The sequence below is a fragment of the Bactrocera tryoni genome, chromosome 4 (assembly GCF_016617805.1).
Source record: "Bactrocera tryoni isolate S06 chromosome 4, CSIRO_BtryS06_freeze2, whole genome shotgun sequence".
Classification (NCBI taxonomy): domain Eukaryota; kingdom Metazoa; phylum Arthropoda; class Insecta; order Diptera; family Tephritidae; genus Bactrocera; species Bactrocera tryoni.
Window position 1 is genome coordinate 28,369,301 of NC_052502.1, and position 25,446 is coordinate 28,394,746.

Below are 25,446 nucleotides of genomic sequence, written 5' to 3' on the forward strand. Positions count from 1 at the left end.
GATAAAATGTTGACAAATCTAATAAAATTTTCAACACCCAACAAAAACAAGCGGACGGGCGGTTTTGATGCGAAGTTAACTATGTTTGACTATCGGTTTATTGTTGTTGTTGTTGTTGAAAATCTGTGCACTCGAAAAAATTGCACAAATCTGTCTTTCAAAGGCAGTTACATTAATCTCACTTCTCTTTTATGTATGTATGTGAGTAAGCGTTTGTACTGTCAAACCGGTAGGTTGAAGTTTATGCGCCACAGACGCTTTACTACCCTGTCTGTAAAGGCAGCAGCCAACGAATTCCCCAAAGGGATTTTAGTGCAGCCAAATCATTCCATGTCATTTCGTTTTATATCAATGACGCGTCAGAAGCAGTAAATGTCAGCTTTTGGGATTGAGGTGAATGTGTAGGTTAAGGTGGCAGTAACTTTACGCAAACGGTTGACTCTTTTAAACGTAAAAAAGGAAAAACTTTAAAACAAAATCAGCAGTTTTAAATAATAAGAATATTTGTTTAAAAAAAAAGGAACAGCTATTTTGCATATTTTTTGGACTTTTTCGGAAGTTTCTGCTTAACAAGGAATAAAGAAAAAGAAAATTTAACCTGGTTCCTCTAATTTAGTTTCTGTATTGGATGTAGATTGTGGTGGTGAAAGATGTACTGGATCCGAAATATTTCAATTACCTGGAAACAATATTTAAATTCAAGAGGCTTTACAAATTGCTAAGGCTTTCAAAAAAATGTTGAGACTTAAAGGAAAAAATCATATCAGATGAAACTATACGGAACAGAGAAAAATAATCACGAAAAAAATGGGGCCATGGCATCTTTGATGTCACAAAAATATTTGACTTCATATTAACCTTAAATGATCATATTAGTATCCTATAAAATGTTGGAATTCTTAAAAAAAAACACAAGCATATCTCGTAAGGTCACCTATAACTCTAATCTCAGTTAGTTTTGGGCTACAGAATGGCAAGAACGCTCTAAAAAAGACATCGACTAAAGACAGTTTGACTGGGTGTGACTGTTTAGGAAACTAAGTGACAGAAAATGGAAGAACTTCAAGCTCTCCTTTTCAAATATTAATGGCGTCGGTGACGTCACGTTAGCGCACGAAGTACAGATATATAAGATAATATCCTGTTTTTATTGACTTTCTGTTCAGTTTGAAGGAATTCATACACACTGTGGAAAGAGCATCCAGAAATTGTAAATTAATTCTACGGGTAAATGATATTTGAAAACAAAGTATTTTGCTAAGTTGGACTGTCCTTAAGTACTATACCAAATATGAGCGCGATCTCTCAACCAGTTTGTTTACAGCAGTTGCTCAAGTCGGTACACCTCAATAGTGTTTTTCGATTTTTACAATGAATATAAATATCGCACAAAGAATTTGTCTCAAATATATATATTTCTAACCAATTCGTGTGCGGAATCGTTGCGACTGTTGGCAAGCGCTTACGCTTCAGTTTTATCAAAAACACAAGCCTACGAGTGGTACAAAGCCTTCAAAGATGGCCGAGAGATCGTTGAAGACATGCCACGTTCTGGACGACCTGCGACATATTCAACAGATGAAAATATTAAAAATATGGAAAATCGTCAGGCAAGTATCAGGAAAGCTCGACATCTTTCGCAAGTCCGTTCGACTGATTTTGGTGGATATTTTGGGTATGAAACGACTATTCCCGATATAGCTGAATTTTCTTCAAGAAGAGTACCGCAAACAGTTATCTTGGGACTTGCTTGAACGTGCAAATTCCGATCTCACATTCATGGAGAGCATTATAACTGCCGATGGGACATGGATTTAAGAATTTGACATGCAAACAAGTCAACAATCATCGGAATGTAAGGAAAAAAACAAGCCGAAACCAAAAAAAAAAAAACACACCATTTAATGCTAATTGTTTTTTTGATATTCGTTTTTGGTGCATCATGAATTTGTTCCAGAGGGACAGACGGTCAAAAACGAGTTCTATTTGGCCGTATTGATGCGTTTACGCAAGAACAACCGTCGAAAACGGCCGAATTGTTGAAGAACAATTCATGGATTCTACACGATAATAATCACCAACGCATCAAGCTACGATTGTGACTGAATTTAAAGCCAAAAACGCTATAAATACCATCGGTCAACCACTGTATTCAACAGATTTGGCTCTGTGTGACTTTTTCTTGTTTTCCTAACTTAAATTTCCGCTCAGTGGAACCCGTTTTCAGTCGTTTGAAGAGATTAAACGAAATTCGTTGAAGGAGCTGAAGGCCATCCCAAAAAAAGTGCCTATGGAAAGTGTTTCGAGGACTGGAAAAATCGTTGGCATAAGTATATTACATCTGGTGTGGATTACTTAGAAGACTTTTTTGGAACAATGTTTGTAAAAAGTCCTTAGTTCTAGTTTTATCATTCTCAGGACATATTTGCATAAAAGCGTACAAAGAGATATTTCTCTGAATTTTGAATAGTCAGTTTGTTTGGCAGCTATGCGCTGTGGTGGTCTGATCTGAACAATTTTTTAAGAAATTATAGAATTGAATTGTATAATAATCTATATTATATAAATATTATATATTATATACATATTACATATATAAATTATATACAAGTGTAAAGAAACATAACGAAAGAACTTAATTTTATATCTACTCAAATCAAATTATTTGTCTTGAAGTGGTAGCGTGGAGTATTTTAAATTACTGACAATTAATTGCTCTTTTCAATCAACAGAAACAGAGGACATGAAGTGGTCACCTTACAACTTAACGAGCTTATTTTTCAGTATAATTGCTCAGTTTGTGACAAACAATGCAACAAAGTATCTCTCAAATTCCTTATTTAACGATTTTAATTTGGATTTCAGTTTACTAATTCAATGGCGTTGAGTACTTAATTATTCAAATCTTATTTGCATAACAAATTTCCCAGGAGAGCTTTCTCATGCTGCCACACATATTTTAAAATTCACTTGTTTTTCGCCGAAATATTTACCAGATGGAGACAAGCTGATTTTTTCCTCACTTTTATTGAGTCTATTAACAAACACAGTGATCGTCGTACACGCTTCACTCTTTCTTCATAATATGCTCATTAAAATGTCCTTTGAGGCCGTGCAAGTGCGCGACAACCTACCAGTGTGTCTTTTACTACTAAGCGTAGGTCTCAAGGCACCACATTTTAAAAAGCGATTAATTTTCGAGCACAAAGCGCTTAAGTGCCAAAATGTATGCAACGGTTGTCTGACTACCGACAACCTGCGTATGGATAGGGCTCAAATATCTGTCGGTCTGTCTGTCGGTGCGCCTGCCACTTGCATGCGTGAGTGTCGCGCGCGTGTCAGCATTTTGCATGGTACGACTTTGATAAGACACAGCCGCCGTTGACGCTGATGTTGGCGTGTGTCGGCAATAGAAATGCAAACGAACCACTTGCAACACCAGCAAGGACAACAACTACACATAAATGCAAATACGAAAACAATGGAGTCGTGTACATGCCATATACTACTATGTATGTGTGTGTGTATGTTATATGTGTGGCGTTTGGCGACAAACAATTGCGGCAGTGAATGCAGCGACGGTCGCGGCAGCTTTAATGCCCGCTGATTGTCTGCTGCGGCTACTTATCAGACACATACACATAGACATTCCTTTATTCAGCAACTTTGCTTTGTGTTGCTGTGCGCAGCGGCATTCAATAAGGCACACGCGCGCGGTCACGTGCCGCTGGGCCTCAATTCGTTGGGCATTCAATTCGCATTGGTGTGAGATTAGCTGCGCAAATATTATTTATTGCATTTGTTAAGTTGATTCATCATCTTGTTAAGCAATTTCGGGCAAAAATAACTATGGCAATATGATACATTATGGTTATTGTTGTTGTCGCTGCTGGGTAACCTAAGCTAAGTAACTAATGGGTAAAGTGGCGTTGCATCACTTTATATATATATATCTTTATGTGTGTATGTCAATAAAAGGAAATTGAAAGGATGTGCGCTTATGCGGAGTGCTTAGTCGCGGAAGAGGCGTGTACTCAAGGGTTAAAGTTCACAGACTTGTCAAAAGTAGAGGCTTGCGTAGCATGTCTGATGTGTTGGAGGGTGCGTGACAAGTTCATAATTATGTAAGTATGTATGAATATACAAAAGTTATGCATAGTTAAAGCGATAGATATAGTGGGAAAAAATCCAACTGCTAAATATAGTGGACGGGGTTCGAAAGGATTAAATTTTAAATTTTCGAAATATTTTAAAAAAATTAATTTTTTTTAAATTAAATCAAAATATATATTCCACATAACAATTACAAAAATTTGCCAATCAGCATTAGATCTGTTTAGTAAAATATATTTCAAATAATTAACATGAATTACCTTAAAAAAATTCCCTGATAAATACCATATAGATTATCAAAGCTTACCTGAAAAGAAAGAAACATAAGACACTTGCATAAATAATTTAATTTACTACGAAATAATTTTATTTTTTGTTGTAGTTTTAAATGCGAAAAATATTAAAATAAGAGAAATAATTTAGAAAATATTAAATAAAAAACAGCAAACAATAATATATGTAACCACATATTAAAAAAAACCGGTTAAGCAAACCGTTAACTTCGACTGCACCGAAGCTATAATACCATTAAAAGGTGCATTAAAAGGGTATTTTTTATGGTAGGAGGAAGTATTGAAAGCCAAACCGCCAAACCTAACCTACTCCCAACTCATATCTCGCCAACGGAACCACCGGATTAAGTATTACGTCAAGGGAGCGAGAAAGACTTTAAGTATTATCTATCATACGGACTGACTGACGCGTTTATATATACTGTATATCCCTTAGATTTGTCATAATTAAAGCAGACGCTTAGCTGACAGCTTTCCATTTACCAAAAGACTGGCACATGAGAGCTGTCAAATTTTCCACCGAAAAATTACCGACAAGTTAAGCTTTTAACTTTTCCTTTACATTTGAAAACCGAGAGCATTGAAAAAATAAGTGCTCAGGGTCTTATATGCACTCTGTATACGTCGGATCGGAAAAGGTAGCTTCTAAAGCATCCATGTCCACTTAGTATTTGGGTTAGGTGGCAGTCTAGGTCCCCATGTTTAATATCTGTCCACGAATGGATGGGCGGTATTAGTCTGTAGGCCCACCGTCGTGTGTTTGAGGGTTGCTACCATTGCTGCCACATTGTTATGCTTTTAGTTCTCTCCTTTTTTACGCCTACAAACGACTCTGATAGCTGGTTCAATCGCGTGAATTCGTCTCCCTGGATGTCAATGAGCAGCATATTAGCTAGAACTTCATCAGCCTCGCTTGATATCGTTCGGAAAGCACTTGTTACCCGTATAGCAGTAAGGATATCTAGTGTCTGTATCCATATTGATGCTGCATACAATATTACGGAACGCACGCTCCCCTTAATGGCCATTATTATTGATAAGAGTTTTAGATATTTTGCTTGCTTTACCCGAACAATACACCAGGGGTTCCTAAATTTTAATTTAGGTCCAATATTACTCCCATATATTTCGACTGCAGCTATGAAATAATGTCGCATTTCCCAAAGGTTAGTGCTAGTATTTCTTTCACCTTCTTTGTGCTTATGATCAAGACTACCGTTTCTGCTCGGCCAAATGTAAACTCATGGTAGCAAAACCATTGGCGCATACCATTTATGCTATCACTACTTTTGAACTGGGGGTCATTCAGATGGTTAGCCACTAGTACCACTATGAGGTCATCCGCATATGCGACTGTTTTCACGTGTTTTGGTTGATCTATTCTTAACACACCGTCGTACATCAAGTTCCATAGTAGACAGCCTAAACCTTGCAGAACTCCACTCGAGACAGTGTAGCACTGAGTGCCCTTTTCCGTGTCGAATAACAGTCTGCTATTTTCAAAATATTTCATATAGAGCTCAGTATTTGGGTCATGCGGAGTTGAACGCATTCTTCTCATATACATAAATATGTAGATAATATGTACATTATTATAATATGAACGAAAATTTTACTTAATAGAGATAGACACAAACCAAGTTTATTTCAGAACCAAAATTTTTATTTTTACGATTTTTTTATTCATATTTATTGTTTGTATTCCCACCTTTTGATAATTGGCCATTGCTGGAAATATTCTAGCACAACTGGTTTAAATTTAGACACGGTTGTTTACCCTATACTTCTCTCTTACTTTCCAAGTTAATATTTTAACGCTTTTCATTGAACACAAGGAAAAAACAATAGAAATAATAGTAAAAACAATAAAAAAAAAATCAAAAACCAAAAATGAAAATCAAAAAACCATAGAGAAAAGTATCAAAAAGCATTGCAAGCAGTTAAACTGAGCAACGCTTTGAGTTCCCAAAACATTTTGCATTAAAAATACATTTTTCATGCCATCAATACGTTTCCATTTATAACAAATAACAAGTAAGCAGCGCGTATTTAGTGCGTATTAGTATTTTTGTGTAATTTTCACATTTACACATTTTCCATTCCGATTTCGTACAACGCTCGTTACGACTGATTTCCTAAGCAGCACAACATGTAATGTGTTTTCTTGTTCTTGTAAATCATTACAGATTCATTAATGGGTTCCGCGAGCGAAGACGAAGACGACGATGATCCGCCACATTTGCGCGGGCCACCGCTCGGCCTAGGCGTATTGGGACCGAATGGGCCCGACTCAGCGGGTGGACCATTGGGAGCATCCGATATCTCAGTACAAAGTATGAGCACGGATAGTAAAAACACGCATGACGATTCCGATCAGGTAATAATCATTAGTAAATGACTAAAGTATATGAAAGGCCGATAAGAAAAATCAAAAATAATAAAAAAAAATATAAAAAAAATATAAAAAATATAAAAAAATATAAATAAATATAAAAAAAAAATATAAAAAAAATATAAAGAAAATGCAAAGCGCGCAACATGTTGCATGCAGCGAGTGTGAATGGCGGCAACAGCTGGTGTAAGCGGCACAGCGGCGCACCAAATATTTAGTCATAACTCATTGTGAGCTGTTATAAGTGTTGTAGTTGTTGTATTGGCATAAAATATTTCCGAAAAAGTTATGTATGTGCGTGTGTATTCTTGGCCATTTGACTTGCCGACTGCTTAACGCCGCCAAAATCGATGCTGTGACCGTTCGTTTGATGATTATGCGCGGTGCGCTGCTGATGATGTTGTACGCTGTCGGCCAATCGATTGTGTTAGTAGTGTTACCGCTGATGATTAATGATTTGCAAATGGTTATTCAACAAATATGCGCGGCAAGTATATATTGCATGCAACGTTAAGCCATTGTGCGGCGGCGCAAATGAAATTGCTCAGCTTTACCAAAACAAAAAAAAAACAAAAAAAAAAAAACAAAAAAAAAATCAGACACACTTGCCCCACAACATTGCATTACATTTCTATATTATCCGCTTTAACTTTCCGTTTACAGGGTTCCTTAGATGGCGATCCTGACGGTCGGGGTGATTCGCAGGCGGAGAACAAGAGTCCTGACGATGCGAACGGCTCGAAGCGACGCGGCCCGCGAACGACGATAAAAGCCAAACAACTGGAAGTACTGAAAACGGCATTTAATCAAACACCGAAACCGACACGGCACATTAGGGAACAATTGGCCAAGGAGACGGGGTTGCCGATGCGTGTGATACAGGTGAGTTTTGCATAAACGAAAATCATCAAAAAAATAAATTTTGTGATACAAAAGACATTATAAAGGTGTGTGTGTGTGTGTGAATGTTGGCGCATATTTTCAAAGCCTGCAAACAGTCACAAAGATGAATGAGCGCTTTGCATGTAGGCGGCGCATGGCGAAATCGCAAATAAATGCGCCGTTTAAGAGAGATATCAAGGCGACGGGCATTAATGTAATTGGCATTGGTGAAGGAGGTGTGAACGATTACTCGCATGCTTATTATTATGAAACTAAAATGTGAAAAATTATCGAAACGCAGAGTTATGTCTCTTTGTTGAGTTAAAGAAGACCAAAAACCAAAAAAATCGAAACATAATTTTTTGCAATTTTCGAAGCTTTGTTCTTTAACGATTTTTGATCACTCTTCAAATGATAGTCTTGTTTTGTCTTTTTTACCAGTTTTTCATAATATTTACTACAAATTTGGTATAAGAGTGTAGTGACATATGTAAGGCCCGAGTCCAAATCAAGTTAAAAATATTTCCTAAAACTGCTTCGAAGACTTCTAAAAAACGTTGTCTTCGTTTCGGCGCCTACCTATAAATGAAAAATATCTCGAAACTGCCTAAAAACATATAAAACTGAGAAGTGTTGACAAGGTTTATGGACCCTCCTTGATATAAAATAGATATTTAAAAAACATTGCCTACATTTAGGAGCATTTAAATAAAACTAGAAAATAAAACAATTAGAAGAAACCTGCAAAAATCAAATAATTTAGATGTTTTCGAAAATAGTTTTTCAAGAGAAGGACTGGTACCGACACACAACTTCATAAAAAATACTAGAAAAATAATACAATAATTTTTTCGAAATATTAAACATTTTAGAAATCGTTGCCTACATTTTAGCATAATTTTAAAATATGAACAGTTACTATATTCTTTGCAACAGCAAACGGTTTGGAAGAGTATTAAACAGTTTTTAAAAGCCTTCTTAACATATAACAAATATTAAAATAATAATTTATCAAACTATAAAATAATTCAACCAGAAAAATCTTACAAAAGTTGTTTTGGTAGTAATTTTCCTAGAAAAATGCCAGGACCGAGGAAAAATACCATTCAAACTCGAAAAAGTACTGATTTACCGAGAAAACATTGTCTACATTTCGGGGATTTTATACCAAAGAATGGACAGACTGGATAATTTTGACACATACAATAAAAAATATTATATTTCTGTGTAAGAAAACTCTCATTTAAAAATAAATTAATTATATTTTTCGAAAACCAAGTTAATAGAGGGCACTTAATAGATGTTTAGGAAAATATTTACTCCTTCGTCGAGACATACTGTATAACAAATAACTAGTATGACGTCTGGGTGATTGCTACTAATATTCGGCAAAAAAGTATAAACTTTTAATTAGGCCTTAAAAATGAAATTAATATCAAAATCATCATTCCATTGTTCATTATCTGACAAAAATACCTTAAAAGACCGCATGCAAATTTCATCGGTCGAATTTTCCAGCGGTTTTGATAACATTTTTCTAACCGACATTGAAAATAGCGTTTCGGGAAAACGCGTTTTAAGTTTAGGAGCCAATTTCATTGAGTTAAAAAATGTCTATAGATGCAATCATACCTTTGAATCAACTAATTTTTTGGAGAACGTTGTCAAATATATGCCAATAGGTCAGTCGATATACCTATGTATATTGAACAAATGAATATTGAAATTCACTATTGAATATCTTAAATATTGAACGAAGAAATTGACAAGATATACATATATAATTTGCTTCCCGGAAAGATGTATTTTCCTTAGGCTAATTTTCGAAATAAAATACAAATTTAACTATGCTATAAAACCCAATCAATATAAATTCCAATTTTGGCGACCGGAATAAAAATTAAAATAACTAAATATTCAAAATAGATTAATTTATGCATGAAAGAGGCCTACTAAAACAAAGTCTATAACTGCGAGACACATAATCAACGCCCACAAAAGCTTTGCTGCGCGCATTATCTGCATAAATTTCTGAGATTTTTTTTCTAATTTTTGAATGCAACATTTTAAATACATATAATATCTATGTATGTGCTGCTGCTGCTTGTCGCTTAACGTTTTCGACGTTATCGGGTCGCACACCATTTGGCAGGGTTGCTGCTGTTGGTTATTTATGAAGTTTTTATGCTAATGAGCTGAAAGTATTTGTGCGCTGTAGCGAGTAAATTTTGCACAACAGAACAATAAATAAAAATTAAAAAGTAAAAATTTTAAGTATGGGGAAAAAAAATCAAAGCAAAAAAGAATAAGTAGCGACAATAAAAAAAGAGAAACAAGTGAGCAGCCAAATGAGAATGTAGAGATTCGGTCGACTGAGTGACTAATTGCCTATTGGAAGTTCAGGTACAAGACAATATACATATATACATATATTTATATTGTATAAGTATATATCAATGTTTATATACATACATATGTATATGTATCTATATACATCTGTGCAGTCAGCAACCACAATTGAGTAGCCTCTGCGCGTTGAGCTAGTGCGCAAACAATCATTTATAGATGGCCAGTTAGTCATGATGACTTCGATTCAGTTTGCTTGTTTATTGTTGTTATTTTTTTATGCAACGCTTGAGACGATAGCAAATCGGTGTATTCTTAAAACGCTGAATCAACGGATGATACCTTTGGTTGTTGCTGTGCTAGCTTGGTACGGCTAGACGACGAAAGGTACCCACCTAGAAAGAATAGAAGTTGCACAAGGTGACTATATGAAGGAAGTCCGTTGTAGAGCTTAGTTAAGCTTGTTGTTGTGAAGAAGTGGTAGAGGCACAGACGACGAATATTGAGCAAATCAAAGTGATGTGTTACGCTACAGCGTAACTAACTGACAGATTTTAAGGTCAAGTGAGTTCAGCGTTGCAAAAAGTAAGGAGGAAAGATGCAAAAACAAAAACAATAACATGAAACTGGGATTTAAAATACTGCACAGGGTGGTTAGGAATTTTATAAATATGCTTTTTCTAGTATTTATTTAAAACTTCAATTGCCATGCTCTTGAAATTGTAGAATTGGTTAGTGATAACCGAAGTAAGTTATCTAAAACTGTCAAAGCTATAGAAAATTGTTTAAGTAAATCAAAGGTTTGTTGTCAAATACCTCTCATTTGCTGTCAAATATAAAACAAAATTGAAGAATTTTATTGATTTTAATGCCTTTTTCGAACATGTGGCAACACTGTTGAGGTCATTTTTGAGAGTTGCTTTCTGGCTTCAATTTTATTTATTAAATGGAATTATTCGTTCGCTTATACCTAAATATTTTTGAAATACAAAAAACAAAAAAAACAGGTGGCAACCATCTTCAAAAAATAGTTTGATATAATGTTGGTATTCGCTTGGCGTTTATACCGGAATAATTTGTTCAATTTTTAAATATTTTTGAGTAATAAAATCAAACAACTGGCAACCATACTCAAAAAATATTTCGAAATAATAATCAAAAATTGGAATAATTCGCTTAATTTTTAAATGTTTTTGTTATAAAAAATTCAAACATGTGGCAACCATTGACAACAAATTTCTTCAAATAAGTTTGTCCCTTGATTGATGTACAAGTTGGAATACTTCGATGGATTTATATACATACAATATTTTTAATGAAAAAATACTAAATAGGTGGCAACCATCGTCAACAATTATGTTTGCTGTCCCTTTTAAAAAAATATTTTCAAAAAAGTTTGTCTTTGGTTTGTAGCCCACATTTAAATTATTCGTTTTATTTGTGAACACTTTCTTACTTAAAACAAAATTAAACAGGTGGCAACCATTCGCAAAACATATTTTAAAATGTGTGTAGTGTAATTCTAACTTTCCAAACTAATGGAATTTATTTCCAGAAAGTATTGAAAGCTAGACATGTTTGCTACCAGAAATATGCGATATCGGAACAACAATATAATAATTGTAGGTATGTATGTATGTATGTATGTACGTCATCAAATAAAATATTAAACTCTACCGTTTAACAAGTAATACGTATACAAAAAGAAAAAAAACAACAACAACATTCAACCGCAGAAATGCTCACAATTTCATGCAGAAAATTGTTTTGAACTGCAACTGACAGCCACATTTGTCAGTTATGGCTGACCACATTCGGTGCAGCCGTATCAAGACGGCAACAACAACAAAAGCAGCAGCAACAACAAAATCAGTGTGCTCATAAACCAAAGCGCACAACAAAGAACTACAAAGGTAAACCAAAGCAACGAAATGTCGGCTGTAAACCCACACACAAACAAAAACAATATGAAATTATATAAATGCGAAGGAAATAAAAAATCCAGCAACATTTTAGCTGCCATTGCAATGTGCATGAAGCAAAAACAAAAACAAATAATGAAAACTATAATAATAAATATGAGTTTGAGTACAAAAAAAAATCCATTGAAAAATTGCGTCTGTTAACCGCAAAAGTACGAAGAACGTAAACCGCACGCTGTCAGCTTGCAACAAGCGCGCTGCGTCGAAGCCACAAACTTGTGCGGTCGCATTGCAAGCAAAATATTGCTGCCACATATTTTTAAGTACACAAACGATTTTTTTCTAGATTTCTTTTTCCATTTTTTGCGTTTGCGGTGCAGTTAAAATGGCGCACAAAACGCATTTTGCGCCAGATTTCCGGCTTTGGTGAGCAAAATTGTGGAAAAATGGTGGCGACGGTGAAATATTTAAATTTACAGAAGCACATACACAAACAAATATAGAAGTTTTGGTGAAACCTACTGCAATTTCATGCAATTTTTTTCCATTTAGAAGCTTAAAGCTTTGGGTAAAAACTTTACATGCTAAAGGTTAGTAAAAAAATCTTTAATCGTCCAATTTAGCAGCAAACTAGAAAATCTTACAATAAAAACCATAGTAGTAGTCCTCTCACTGTATTTTATTGATTTATTCTTTTTAAAAATAAAACAAAAATTTAAAATCCCGAATTTTTTTCGGGACCCCGAAATGCAAAAATTCGCAAAATGCTTCAATATTGGTATCTTGGACTCTAGACTTTTTAATAATTTATCAAAAGCAAAGTTTTAAATTTCGAATAGTAGCAAACACAAGTAGCATAATAATCCCGAAAATAATAATTTTTCACAATTTTAGCTTTTATTTTGCAAATATTATTGAAACTTTACATATCTCAACTCATATGTCTATCTAAGAACAAAATTTAAAATCCCGAAATTTTTTCGGTATCCCAAAAATTAAAAACTGTGAGCTAAAGACTATTTATACCTGCAAAACTTAACAAGAAAATTTTAAATATCGAAATTTTTCGGGATCCCGAAGTTTAAAAAAATTGCTAAATGCTTCAAAATTCTTATAATAATGACTTTATGAAGTAAAATCTTTTCAAAATACCACAAATATATTTCGAAATTTTCGAGTAGTAAAGAAATCCTGAATATAAAAATTCTTAACAATTTTTATTACAGAAATAAAATGGAAATATTAAACCTCGCAATACCAATATCTAAAACTTTAGATATTATACTATACTCTGTTACCTAGGAAATAATAGCTAATATGCCACATAGGATAGCACTTGATTATATAGCAAGAGCTTTATATTTGTATGCTTACTGTAAAATTTATATAACGTTATGTACCTTACTAAGTCATTTAAAACCACATAACTGCATACTTATGTATATATTATATAATAAATAAATGTATGTAATATTGTGCTTAACGCAAATTAAGTTCTCACTTGGCAGTTTCTTAAGCTCGGGAGATCGCAAGTAAGTAAGACAAGTTGATATTTTAATCTGCTTTGCGAATGCCTTGAGACTTCGCGCGCTAAGCGCATTAAGATGTTTATCACCTGTTGGCAAAGCGAAAAGTTGGTACTTGAGAAACTAAACAATAACAACAAAAAAATGTAAAATATTAAAAACAAAATTGAAACAGAAACAGGAACAGAAACAGAATACTGCGAAAAATTCACCAATCACCAAAAAATAAAATGAAATGAATGTGAAAAATACAAAAAAAAAATTAAGGTATGTTGAAATTTTTCGCACACTGAATGAAAACATTAAAGTATGAATGAAGCGATCGAGCTGTAAAGGACTTAACCTGTCGAAGTTATGAAGTGATGAAGTAATAAGATTAAATTTAGCGCAAGAAAGTGTGATGTAGTCAAGCAGGCCACGAATGCCCAGCTAACTATGTACGAGCGTTTGTGTGCGTGCACGAACGCGATATTTTAGTAAGCATACACACGTATGTATGTCTGTAAGTTTGCTGCGGTCAAAACGCCCTTCACTTGCGGATTTTGGCACTCCGCGAAAGCTGCGAGCGCAACGTGTCGCCTTAAGTAGTTGGAGGATATTTACTGACGAAACGTGACAACACAACTGATATGGTAAGGGCGGCGCTGAGCAATAACGAACGTTACACGCTTACACATGCATACATACATACACCGATATGTAAGTTGTGCGCATGTACTTCGCTGCTAAGCAGGTGAAACAACGCGGCTACACAGTTGACGCGGCTTAGATTGATACTGAGTAACAACAGGAAAGCGCGCTAATATGCGCGCAGTGTATTGCATGCTGCGGCCGGCTACTTAACGCGCATACAACGCAGTTGACGCGTAAGTATATTTATAATTGGAAGAGCCGCGCGCGGGCTTGTTTCGCAAGAGGCGTTAAGTCGTGCGTGTTAAACAATGCCCGAAAGCGTTGGGCTTGTTAAAGTGTAACACAGCGCGTATAAGCTTACATATGTAGATACATATATGTGAGATTGCATATGTAAACGTTTACATGTAAGGGCGCGCGATAATTTGTACGCTTTAAAGCAGGCGCGTAGTTGTAATATCGCGGCGCCTACCGCGCGCGCTCTGTTATCAACGCGCCGCGGCATTCACAATGTAAAGGGTAAAAGACGCCGCGCGCGCTGACGCAATGACCCCTGCAGCTGCACATAATTAACACAAAGTAATAAGGTGGGAGCTTGAGCGCTGCAAAAGCTATTTGCTGACAAGTACACGGGTACAACAACAAATACAACAGCGCCAACAATAATGTGCAAATAATAAGTTAACTACAATCAAGTTGGCCGCAGTAATAATAGCCAGCGGTAGCCGCTTGTGACGCATTGTAGTTAAGCGCTTGGCAGTCACCTTCGCGGTGCCTGAGGCGTGTCCATTGATAACCGTGACCGTGAGATGTGGATATATTCATTTATATGGAAAAATGTATGTTTGTGTGTGTGTGCGGGAGAATGTGGCGTGATAGTTTGCGAACAATTTCCAAGTATTTTTATTATTTTTTCTATAAGCGCGCGTGATAGTTAACAGCCACTCTGCTTTTATTGCATGTTAGATGAAAAACTGCTTTATTAGCAAAACACGCGATTAACTTGAAGTAAAAATTAAGGTATAAATAAAAGCGAATTGGAGTGGTAGTGGTTAAAAAAATTCATGAAATATTTTAAGCGTTAAAATTTGTGAAAAATAAATATAGCATCGGTTTAGAAATTCTAAGCAATGTTAGAGCGTCGCAAGCGCTCTTAGCAAAGAGCAACGAATCGGCTGCAGCGCGCGATCGGTTGGCGTCTCCAGAAAAGTGCACGCGCGCGCCTCTTCGCTTATCACCGCCTATCAATCTGCTGCTTTTGCTTTAAATAAACTTTTTAAAATTATAAAAATTTATATGCAAGGAAAAAATTGCACAATATTGTGGGGCGTTAACGCTTATTTATAAGCAAAAAGTAATTAAAATGCAAACAAATTTTTTCAGCACACACATACTCTCATATTTCTGTCCAACCATCATAATAACTTCCGTTTGTGCAACTTTTGCGCCCTTCACATTATATTCTCGTCACTTTTATTTTATTTTCGCTCATTTATTAACCTTTGCTGCCGCCAATATCTGTTGCCGCCGTCAGCTAACCAGCGCGGCAAGCAATGAAGCGTTGAAAAATAAATAGTAACCATAATAAAGCACACACATACACACTCGAATACACAAAGGTGAATAGTAAATGACTGCAGTCCGTCAGTTGCTTGCTTGGCAATCAACGACAACGATCAGTAGCACAGCAGCAGGAGCAGCCGCAACAGGAGCGCTGAAAAGCTTGGCGGCTGCCGTGTGAGTGGCCTGATCGGCCTGTCATGAAGCGAAACGGCGAAATGAGAGTTTAGGTTATTGACTGCTTGCTCGTTGTTGGTCGAAACAACATCAGCGCTAGTTGTGCTGGCGATGGTAATAGGTGGAGAATATGGCGGTAGCTGTTGCCGTCATTTATATGCAACTAATTGATTAGAAAGGCCAAAAAGTTAAATATTTTTCATTACAATTCCATAATTCTTTGAAATGCACTTTTGTTTTACGGCTTAGCTTTGCTTTTGCATTTCAAGCTACCAGAGTGTTCATAGCTAGTGGTCGCTTTAAATAATTGTTTGCATCATAAAAGAATATTACTCATGTACAAATGTATGTGAAATATAAAATAAGACAAGTAGCTTTCGCGGACATAAAATTGTAGTAGTTTCGGTAACCAAGCTTACAGATAAGATAGCAAAAAAAATGTTTCAAGTTTAGATGAGAAAATGATTTTGAGTTTGGCTGAAGTTATTGAAAGTAAGTCATGAATTATGGCAAGACATAAAATATGGATAAACATGAAAGACATTAAATCAACGTTTCACGTTTTGATGAGAATGAGATGATCTCGACTTAAGCAAAAGTTATTGAAAGTACATATAACATGAATTATGGCAAGACATGAAATATGGTCAGACATGAATTATGGCAAGACATAAAATATGGTAAGACATAAAATATAGTAAGACATGAATTATGGTACGACACGGAAAATATAATATGTTAACACATAAAATATGGTAAGACATAATATAGGATATTACATAAAATGAAGACTAGTTTGCAGTTGCGAAAAAATTTAATACAGTAAAGACATAAGGAAAGACGAGACATGATTTTCTTCATGTACATAAAAGAAATTATGCAATAATATTTATGATGAACCATAAGGCTTCATTAGAAATAGCTGAACAGACAGACATGAGTAATGAAACATAAATAAAAAAAGGTGATTGGCAGAAAAAATTTTAAATTGTTGCCATAAAACTTGTGAGACATAAATAATGCTTCCTATGAAAAATGGTTATCTTAAAAATAGTATTTACAAAAATATTCAAAATATAATTATCTTAAATATGGATGAACTTAAAAAACATGGCAAATACAAAAAATGGTAGGGCATTTAAAATTGATAATAATGACAAGACATAAAAAATGGCACGACATAATAATGGCAAAGCATAAAAATGTCATGACATAAAAATATCAAGACATAAAAAATGACAGGACATTAAAAATGGCAAGACATAAAAAATGATTTCCAAAAAACTGCTAATTGCAAACAATGTTCAACATGGAATATGGCGGAAAGCAACTATTTAGACTTCAATTCTATGAAACAAAAAGTGCTACAATTTCGAAAAGTAATAACAAACCCCTTCGTTTTCTGGCAATTTGGCACTGACCGAATTTGTTTTCTTTCATTTTTAAAGTTGCTGTCTCCTACCACTTGTCACTGCAACTTAATGAAGATGTTAAACTTGACAACATGTGACAGCTACAGCTTAAGACAACACTAGCACATATACATACAAAGAACGTGTTGCTGCCTCATACCGGCCGCTGCATGCATGATTTTCTGTCGCTGCTTGCTGCTACACATTCCATCTGTGATTTTTCGGAATTTGTCACTTTCATTTCAAAGATACAACATCGACGGACTGGCAGTCGCATTACGCTTTTGGAAAGTGTGAAGCGATTTTACAGTCACTGCACAACAGCGCTAAGAAGGTGTTGCTCTGAGAAGGCAACAAACATGTCGTGGTGCGCAATTGTTTTAGGCATGTTGCCCCCGCTGTTCGTTCGCTTTCGATATCCTTTAACTGTATCAAATGACACATCAAAGCGGCCAATGCCGACGCCAGCGCGTTCGATGCTTATGTCATCATATCGGCTGCCGGTGACAAGTAGCGCTGCATGCAGCACATACAGAGGCATAAATACATATGTAAATGGGCATTGTTGCACGTGTGTATGTTGTGTTGCGCCTCTAACCTGTCAACGTGTCGGTTCTTAAGCTGTTAAATACTTTGTTGATTGGGATTAAACTGGGCGCTCATCATACACACATGCAAACATATGTACGTATCCATATGCTGATTCACTTGCGTTGCTTCAATCTTTCAAACGCCTGTTTGTGGCGTGTATAATATTAAAAAATAAATATTATTGACTTTTAAATACCAATTTCATTAAATACACAAACTTCTATTAACATATATATGAGGCAAGCTACCTGCTCAACAAATTCGTATTTGTTCTTTTATTTAGTCATTATAACATTTTTTGGTTTAACTTTTTCGTTGCTTTGTTTCAGCTAAATGATTTCCTAATAATTTCGAAATATTTTTTTGATTGATATGGAGCGACAGGCCGCCGAGCAGTCATTTCATCTCCGCAGACACATGTTGATTGGTAGTCGCAACATATGTTCGCTTTGTTAGCTTGTGATGGCAGATAATGAAATAGTTTGCGTGTTCTGAAGACACATGTTGACAAGGGTGTTAGATGATCAGTGATCACTTGTGTGGATCAAACATGTGTAGAAAATGTATTAGCGGCAGGAGAATGTATGTTTTTGGAATGAAATGGGTTAATTTGTATTCCTATGAACATTACCCCCTAATATATGGTATAAGAATAAATATTAAGCACTTCGTCAGGTTGTATTAGTGCAATATTTATGAAAATATATTTTATTATAAAAATCATTTTAGGTCTTTAACTCTTGGGTATAGAGAAGCTAGAGGCAGTGCTGATTCCATTTTATTTTTTTTAACATCGAGATACTATACATCATCACCGAAAAAGATGCTCTCTGAGCCTCATAAATATACCTCACAGATTCGTCGATATATACGCTACAAAGTTAACATGAAGTTCTAAAATATCTATATTAGCCAGATGAAGGCTAGGGAAAGTATTGACCGATTTTACTATTTTTGACACAAGAGAATGCTATTATCAGAAAAAAATTATCTCCATATTTTAATAATATTTCTCGTAGACAAATTGATTAGATAGAATTTAAAATTAATATACATTATGATAAAAAGTACCCGAAAATTGTGAATAGAATACAAATATATATATATGTATGTATATATTCATCAATATTAATTTGTCGCCAATGATTTTTCCAGGCCTCGAAGCACTCTTTGGGATTACCTTCAGCTTCTTGTGTGAATTTGGTTTTATCTCTTCGATCGAGAAAAATTCACACGGAGCCAAATCCGGTAAATACGGTGGGTGATCAATGGTATATAAAGCATCGGGCGCATAACTAACACAACAACAACACCAACTTTAACATATACACTTTACTCTCTCAGGCACTAATTTTCCTGAAACTACTTAAAACTGTAGCGTGACACGTTTCACTCTGATTTTATGAACCTTTCACAGCCTTCAAGAAATTTTTCACACTTTCCTTAAAACCAAAAGTGAGTGAGTACGAAAATCAAGAGCGCAAAAAAAAATTCAAGCATAGGCGAAAATGAAACCGAAGACGAATAAGAGCATGCCCTTATACCTTACATACATACATATGTAAGTAAGTAAAAGTGCTTGTGGTTACAGTTCAACGCTAAAGGGGTACGAATTGTCACCACTTCAATAGAAAAACACACAACGAAAGAAAAGAAATAAACTAAAAAAAAAAATAAAATTAAAAATAAAACGAAACCCTGAAAATGCTCTAAAAAATCTATTTCAAAGTACATCTGTTGATTCCCGAAAAGGGCGCTGCAGCGGAGCACAAGAAGAAAACGAAAATGAGCTGAGAAATGGTAATTTGATCTCAAAAGAGGCAGAGCGCAGCGGGTGCAAGCAAAAAGTGTTAGGCAATGCGCCCTCAAAGACATACATACTCATACCTACATATTTACATATGCATATGAATTTAACGAAAGTGAGTATGTTTGCCATCATCACTCATGCGTTGACTGGTGGTTGACTGTTGGAAGGCGAGAAATTTCGAGGGCGCGTACGAAGTTGACGACTGCAAACCGTTGTCTGCTATTGTCACCAGCAACCAAAAAAAAAACATCAAAAGACATCACTTGTCTGCAGCAGCAGTAGCAGATTGCAAAGCGTCTTACGGATGCAGTGACATAATCAACATTTATTGGCGGTGCACCAGGCTTTCTCAAATACATACATATGTACATACGTACATGTATGTATGTCTATGCAATTATATTTACCATATACCCTGCACAGGGTTTGCCACGAAGTTTGTAACGCCGAGAATGCCCGGGACCCTATAAACAAATACAAAAATGATAGGGGAGACGAGTTGAAGCAGTTTTGCAACCTTCGTCCCTCAGTTTTTGAGTCATCAATCTGAAATTGTCTCAAGAAGCCACTCATTTATCGGAACTGTCGATATCGGACCACTATAGCATATAGCTGTCATAAAAACTGACCGATCGAAATCAAATCCTTGTATGGAAAACTTTTTTATTTGACAATATACAATCTTCACGAAATTTAGCACTGTCATTATCCAAGACAGCGTTCTAATTTCTGAAGAAGTTGTTCACATCGAATCACTATAGCATATAGCTGTCACACAAACTGACCGATCAAAAGCAATATCATGTCTTTTGGAATCCTTTAAGCTATATGAAATACATCTGTGAAGGGTATTTAGCTTCGGTATCGCTGAAATTAACGTTTTGACTTGTTTTTGTAATAATTTGAATACTTAGATCTACACCGCCAGCGAACAAACACACACAAATGTATAAAAAATATATATATCATGAAGCCAACACACGCAGTTCTGTGCAAGACCCAGTGCCAGTAGGTGTCTTCAACAAATTGCTGCTGTTCACCAGCTACACGCACACACACACACACACATGTGCATTTAGTTAGCGGAAAACATGCGACACAGTGGCCATAATTTGTCCACATGATTTTTATGAGTCATTTGTAGGCGATTTGCATTTATTTCTGGGGTTTCGTATTTGTTGTTGTTGAGTCTTGGTGTTTTGGTGTTGTTGTTGTTGCTGAATTACCTTTTTCGGCTTGTATTTAACGAGCAATTCGGTACGGTTGGTCACTTTGGTGTCCTTGCCTCACCTTCTTTAGGCTTCTACTTTCGCGTTGCAGTTATTTGTTGTTGTAGTTGTTGTTTTTGGTGATATTCCCGTTTTATCGCACTACCGCTGTGTGTCGTCCAACTCAGATTTGTCGCATGCATTCGACTTTCATAGTTCCATTTTATGCATTTTTTCGCGTTGCTCCGCACTGCCACCAGTGCCGCTATTGCTCCTCAGCGATTAAGTGTTCGCCAACCGTTACAATTTGTTGCCTTTTTACAGGCGCTTTTATCTTATCTGCATGTAGTGCCTTCTTATACGCTCGCTGCAAGTGCAAGTTTGGGACCAGAAAAGGTTTAGCTTCTCTTCTCCAGCCCGAAATCGAATGGCGCACGAAACAATAACAACAGCAAATACAAAAAAAAAAACAGTCCACTTGAGCACGCAACGCAAATAATGGCTTTCCTCAACATTTTAATGATCGCATTATGCGCAAACGGCGTAAAATTGTCGCAACGCCGCCGGTGCGCATAAAGGTCCGGTCGGTCGTTTGATTTCTGTGTGTGCTCGCACTTAACGGTATCGGTACAAGTAAGCGTACGGGCAGGCGCTTGACCGGTGCGTCAGTACAGGTGTAAGTCATGACTGTGTGGTTGCTCCGTTGAGTGTGTCACGCACATACATACATACAAATATTCATAAAAATTACGCGGCGCTCACCTTTTGCCCGAACACATTTGGAGGCAGATAACGGTTTGTAGGCTTTTACGACCCATCTTAGCTTTGTTAGTCTATCACAAATATATATGTACGTGAGTGTGTGTGTGTATTTTATCTCTTTTTCTTATCTATTCGTCAGTTTCAAAGGTCGCCTGTTGCAACTTAGCCGTCAACACCTGTCTTGGGTCTGCCATAACGGAAGAGTTTCTTGTCGTTTTGCTCAAATCTTTCTATCTCGTATAAATCATTAGTTTCATCAGCTGTTTTGACGTTTTCGTCTTTTTCTAGCTTTCTGCTAGTTGCCTCCAGAGAGTCTATGGTTTCATTAAAAAACACATATTTGAGAAACTAATTATAATTAGTCCCTGAGATTATGATCTGAAAGCTTCTAAAACCGAAAGTTCAGCTTGGAAGAGATCGATTTACTTCACTCGGTTATGTATTCATTCTTCCAAGATATTGTACACTTGATACAATCAGTTTCCAACATATATGTATTTAGAAGCATTAAAGAGAGTTTTAAGGAACGTTTTAAGGAACGTTTTACTTCTAACCAGATCAAATACATATATGTACATATACTAAAAATCTGCTCAAATTAATATTCCAGATTAAGAATAAGCATTAATTTAAAAAAAAAAAATTGCATTGCTGAATGAATTGATTCCATATATGATCTCCAGACAGACCTTTCGAAAGCAGGTGAAAAAGATATTTCTGCTAACATTATCTCAAATTCTAAGCCCAAAAAAATATATTACTATAGATAAATTTAGATAAGGATTAAAGAACTACTGAAATTTTTGATTTTTTACAAAATAGGACTTCCAAAAACAAAATAGCTTTTTGTGAAAAATTGTACATTTAGAGTGGTTTAAAGGCGACATTATAATCAAAACTTTTCCTTCCAACATTAGTTACAAATATATCTAAGAAAGCCGTGTGAAAATTTCAAATCGATCGTTTCACCCGTTTCGGAGAATTTTCTTCACCTACTCTGGAAACAATGTTTCGAGAAAAACATATTTAAATTTTTGGGGAACGATTACACTAAGTTAAAGTATTCATACAAAAATGCTCATACATATGTCCGAAACTATATGCCGGATCAACTTTTCAGATAATATTTACATAAAACTATACTTTCTATATATAATTAAAAAATAGTTTTGAAATTACCAAGTGGTTACTATATAACCCCTCAAGGAAACAGCTTTGATGCTGTGTATTTTAGAAGTCAAGCCAAAAATATAACCCTACTTAAAAAAAAAAAACCTTTAAAATTATTCTGGATGACTTAAATCTGATTTACTGTCAAACTGTATTGTTGTATTCCTAAATAAATGAGACAGGCCCTAGTTACTTCAAAATATAGTTATAGATACTTAATTTATCTATTAGTATCTCTCTACCTCTAACCCGCTCAGATAATAACTATAATTAGCATCCTTCACTGCTCCCTGCAACTTCAATGTAATTTATGAGAACAACATTCCTAGAGTGTTTATGAAAGAAAATCCGAAACTGGAGTTGGAAACCTCTTAGACTACTTCGATTGTATAGTTCACTATTTATTTTATACTTTAACACTTAAATTAAGCACTTTGGTAAGATATGATGCCGAATAAATTTCTCAGAATCACCTTCTGTGTGAAGAATATTGCTTACAGAACTAAACTAAGTTATCACAACTACGAAAAGCATTGCGCATCTCGTACAAACGCAACTGAAATAAAAAATACTAAACTTTATCAGTTGTAAGTGCTATCAAACAAAACCCCACACGAATCTGCTCTTTCGTCAGTATCATCGAATATTATAATAACACCACTTGGCGCTTAAAAGCAATACGCGCAACTTAACAGACATTTAAAAAACCAAAAAGCTTCCGTTCGAACAGGTTCACCCGATGTGAGCTTTATCTGACATTTAAAATACCAAATTTGCCACAGATGGCAATAAAGCGAATAAAATGAAGCCAAATTATTTGGAAAGACGCACCGGGACATTTATCATAAGACAACATCCTGCTACATTTTTACGAGACGACGGATGTGTGGCGTCTAAGCTACGCTACACAAGCATAACAACACAAAATATCACATAAAAAAGCCGTTGCGAAACTCCCACGACAAATTGACAAAACCAAAAAATAACATAAAATAAAATTAAAAAAAACGAGCTAAAATGAAACAAAGCGGCAAAATAAAATGCTGAAACGACTTCAAAACACCCACACGAAAAGCGCGTAGAATTGCTCCGCAGCTTAGCCGCAGCACAGACTCATAATCTAAGCTAGCGACAACAGCAAATAATACAAATTGCCGCCGCAAGTGATTAGCAAAAGAAAAACAAACACCGCATGGCAGATATGGTATGAAGAAAACGTGAGTGACGCTGTTGACAAATGACAAAACTGGCGTCAAACTTGTTAATATGCAATTTTTTCGACAAACACAGCTCATTTTTATGCATAACTTCAGCAAAAAAAAAATATTTTTAATGTTTTTTATTTGAAAAGGAAAGGGAAATCGTTGGCGCATGCGCCACTGAGCCGCTTGACTTGAACTTTAAACTTTTTTCCCTCACATATACATATAAGCATATATGTACATACATACATGCATGTAATGCGCCATAACGATCAGCGCCAACGATCATTGATCGCTGAATGTTGGCGCCGGGTCGCCGGTGGCGCATAGTTGTTGTCATCTGTATGTTGCCCCGCTTCAACACGCACCATTTCTGGCTTAATTTTCTGGCAATTATTCGTGTGCAGCGTTGTTATTGTTATTGCCGAGTGTTGATTTCTTTTGAATCGTTTTTATATTATTTTGGTTTGCTTGTTGTTAAAGGTTTTGTGGCTTGTTTGCTTTTCTTGCTAAATACATTAGACTAATGTCTTTTGGGATTAATATGCGACGTAAATGGAGCAAATAAACTGCCAGTCAAGCAGTTAATATACGCGCTCGACCAAACGTTGGTGGTAGAAGACTTTACAAAAGCCACAAAAAAAGCAACAAAAAACAGAAAAAAGGTGAATAAAAATGTAAAAACACTTGTAGGCCGATAAATGTGAAACAACAACAACAACAACCGTCGACTGGATATGTTAATGATACAGAAAACGTTTGGTTGCTGATTTATTGTAGCACGATTGTTGTCTGAGCTTTCAACACCGCAGTATTTCATTATCGCTTTTAACTTTTTAATATTTATTTTTTTTTTAATATGTCAGCAATCTGTATGCGCTAATGCAAATATTTTTTCGAATTAGTTTTGTTTTTGTTAAATTTAGTATTATTACATTTATGTAAGTGTATAAATATAATATATGTATATTGGGTAGTCGAAAAAGTCTTTTCGTATTTCTAATCAAACTTCAACTTATTTTTTTTTAAGTATTGTATAAGTATATCTCTTTTTTAAATGCAAACTGCGTAGACATTAGATTAGTTGATATGATACAAGCAGGTTTGTGAAGAAACAGTTACGAGACCTGTGTTCTGAGAAACGCTTGATATATTTAAATACAGAATTAGTTAAATGTCTGAACTGATTTTCCCGTTTATATCTCAGACAATACGAAATCGAAGAAACGATTCTGAAATTTCTTGGACTTGAGCTCAAGTTTTAAAATCAGCCAGACCCAGTAAATTATAATATTACTCTAAACAAATCATTTTGAGACAGTTAGCAACGGACCTATATATCAGATTGCAATTAACTCAACAACAAACATGGTTCAAAAATCAGATTTCCCGAACTAAGAAAAAGAAAACTTCTACAGCAGTTGCTTTAAATGTTATATTTATACTA

The 25,446-nt window shown here is 35.4% G+C and overlaps 1 protein-coding gene and 1 long non-coding RNA gene across 3 annotated transcripts in view; one reads left to right on the forward strand and one right to left on the reverse strand.

Annotated features, from left to right (window-relative positions):
• Positions 1 to 25,446, reverse strand: part of LOC120773841 — a 306,574-nt gene that overhangs the window by 154,905 nt on the left and 126,223 nt on the right. The gene's annotated exons all lie outside the window — the stretch shown is intronic.
• Positions 1 to 25,446, forward strand: part of LOC120773840 (LIM/homeobox protein Lhx1) — a 162,830-nt gene that overhangs the window by 115,439 nt on the left and 21,945 nt on the right. For both annotated transcript variants that reach the window (XM_040102969.1, XM_040102970.1), the window contains exons 4-5: positions 6,593 to 6,783; positions 7,462 to 7,680. In XM_040102969.1, coding sequence (XP_039958903.1) covers positions 6,593 to 6,783; positions 7,462 to 7,680 — 410 coding nt within the window. The remainder of the gene's footprint in view (positions 1 to 6,592; positions 6,784 to 7,461; positions 7,681 to 25,446) is intronic.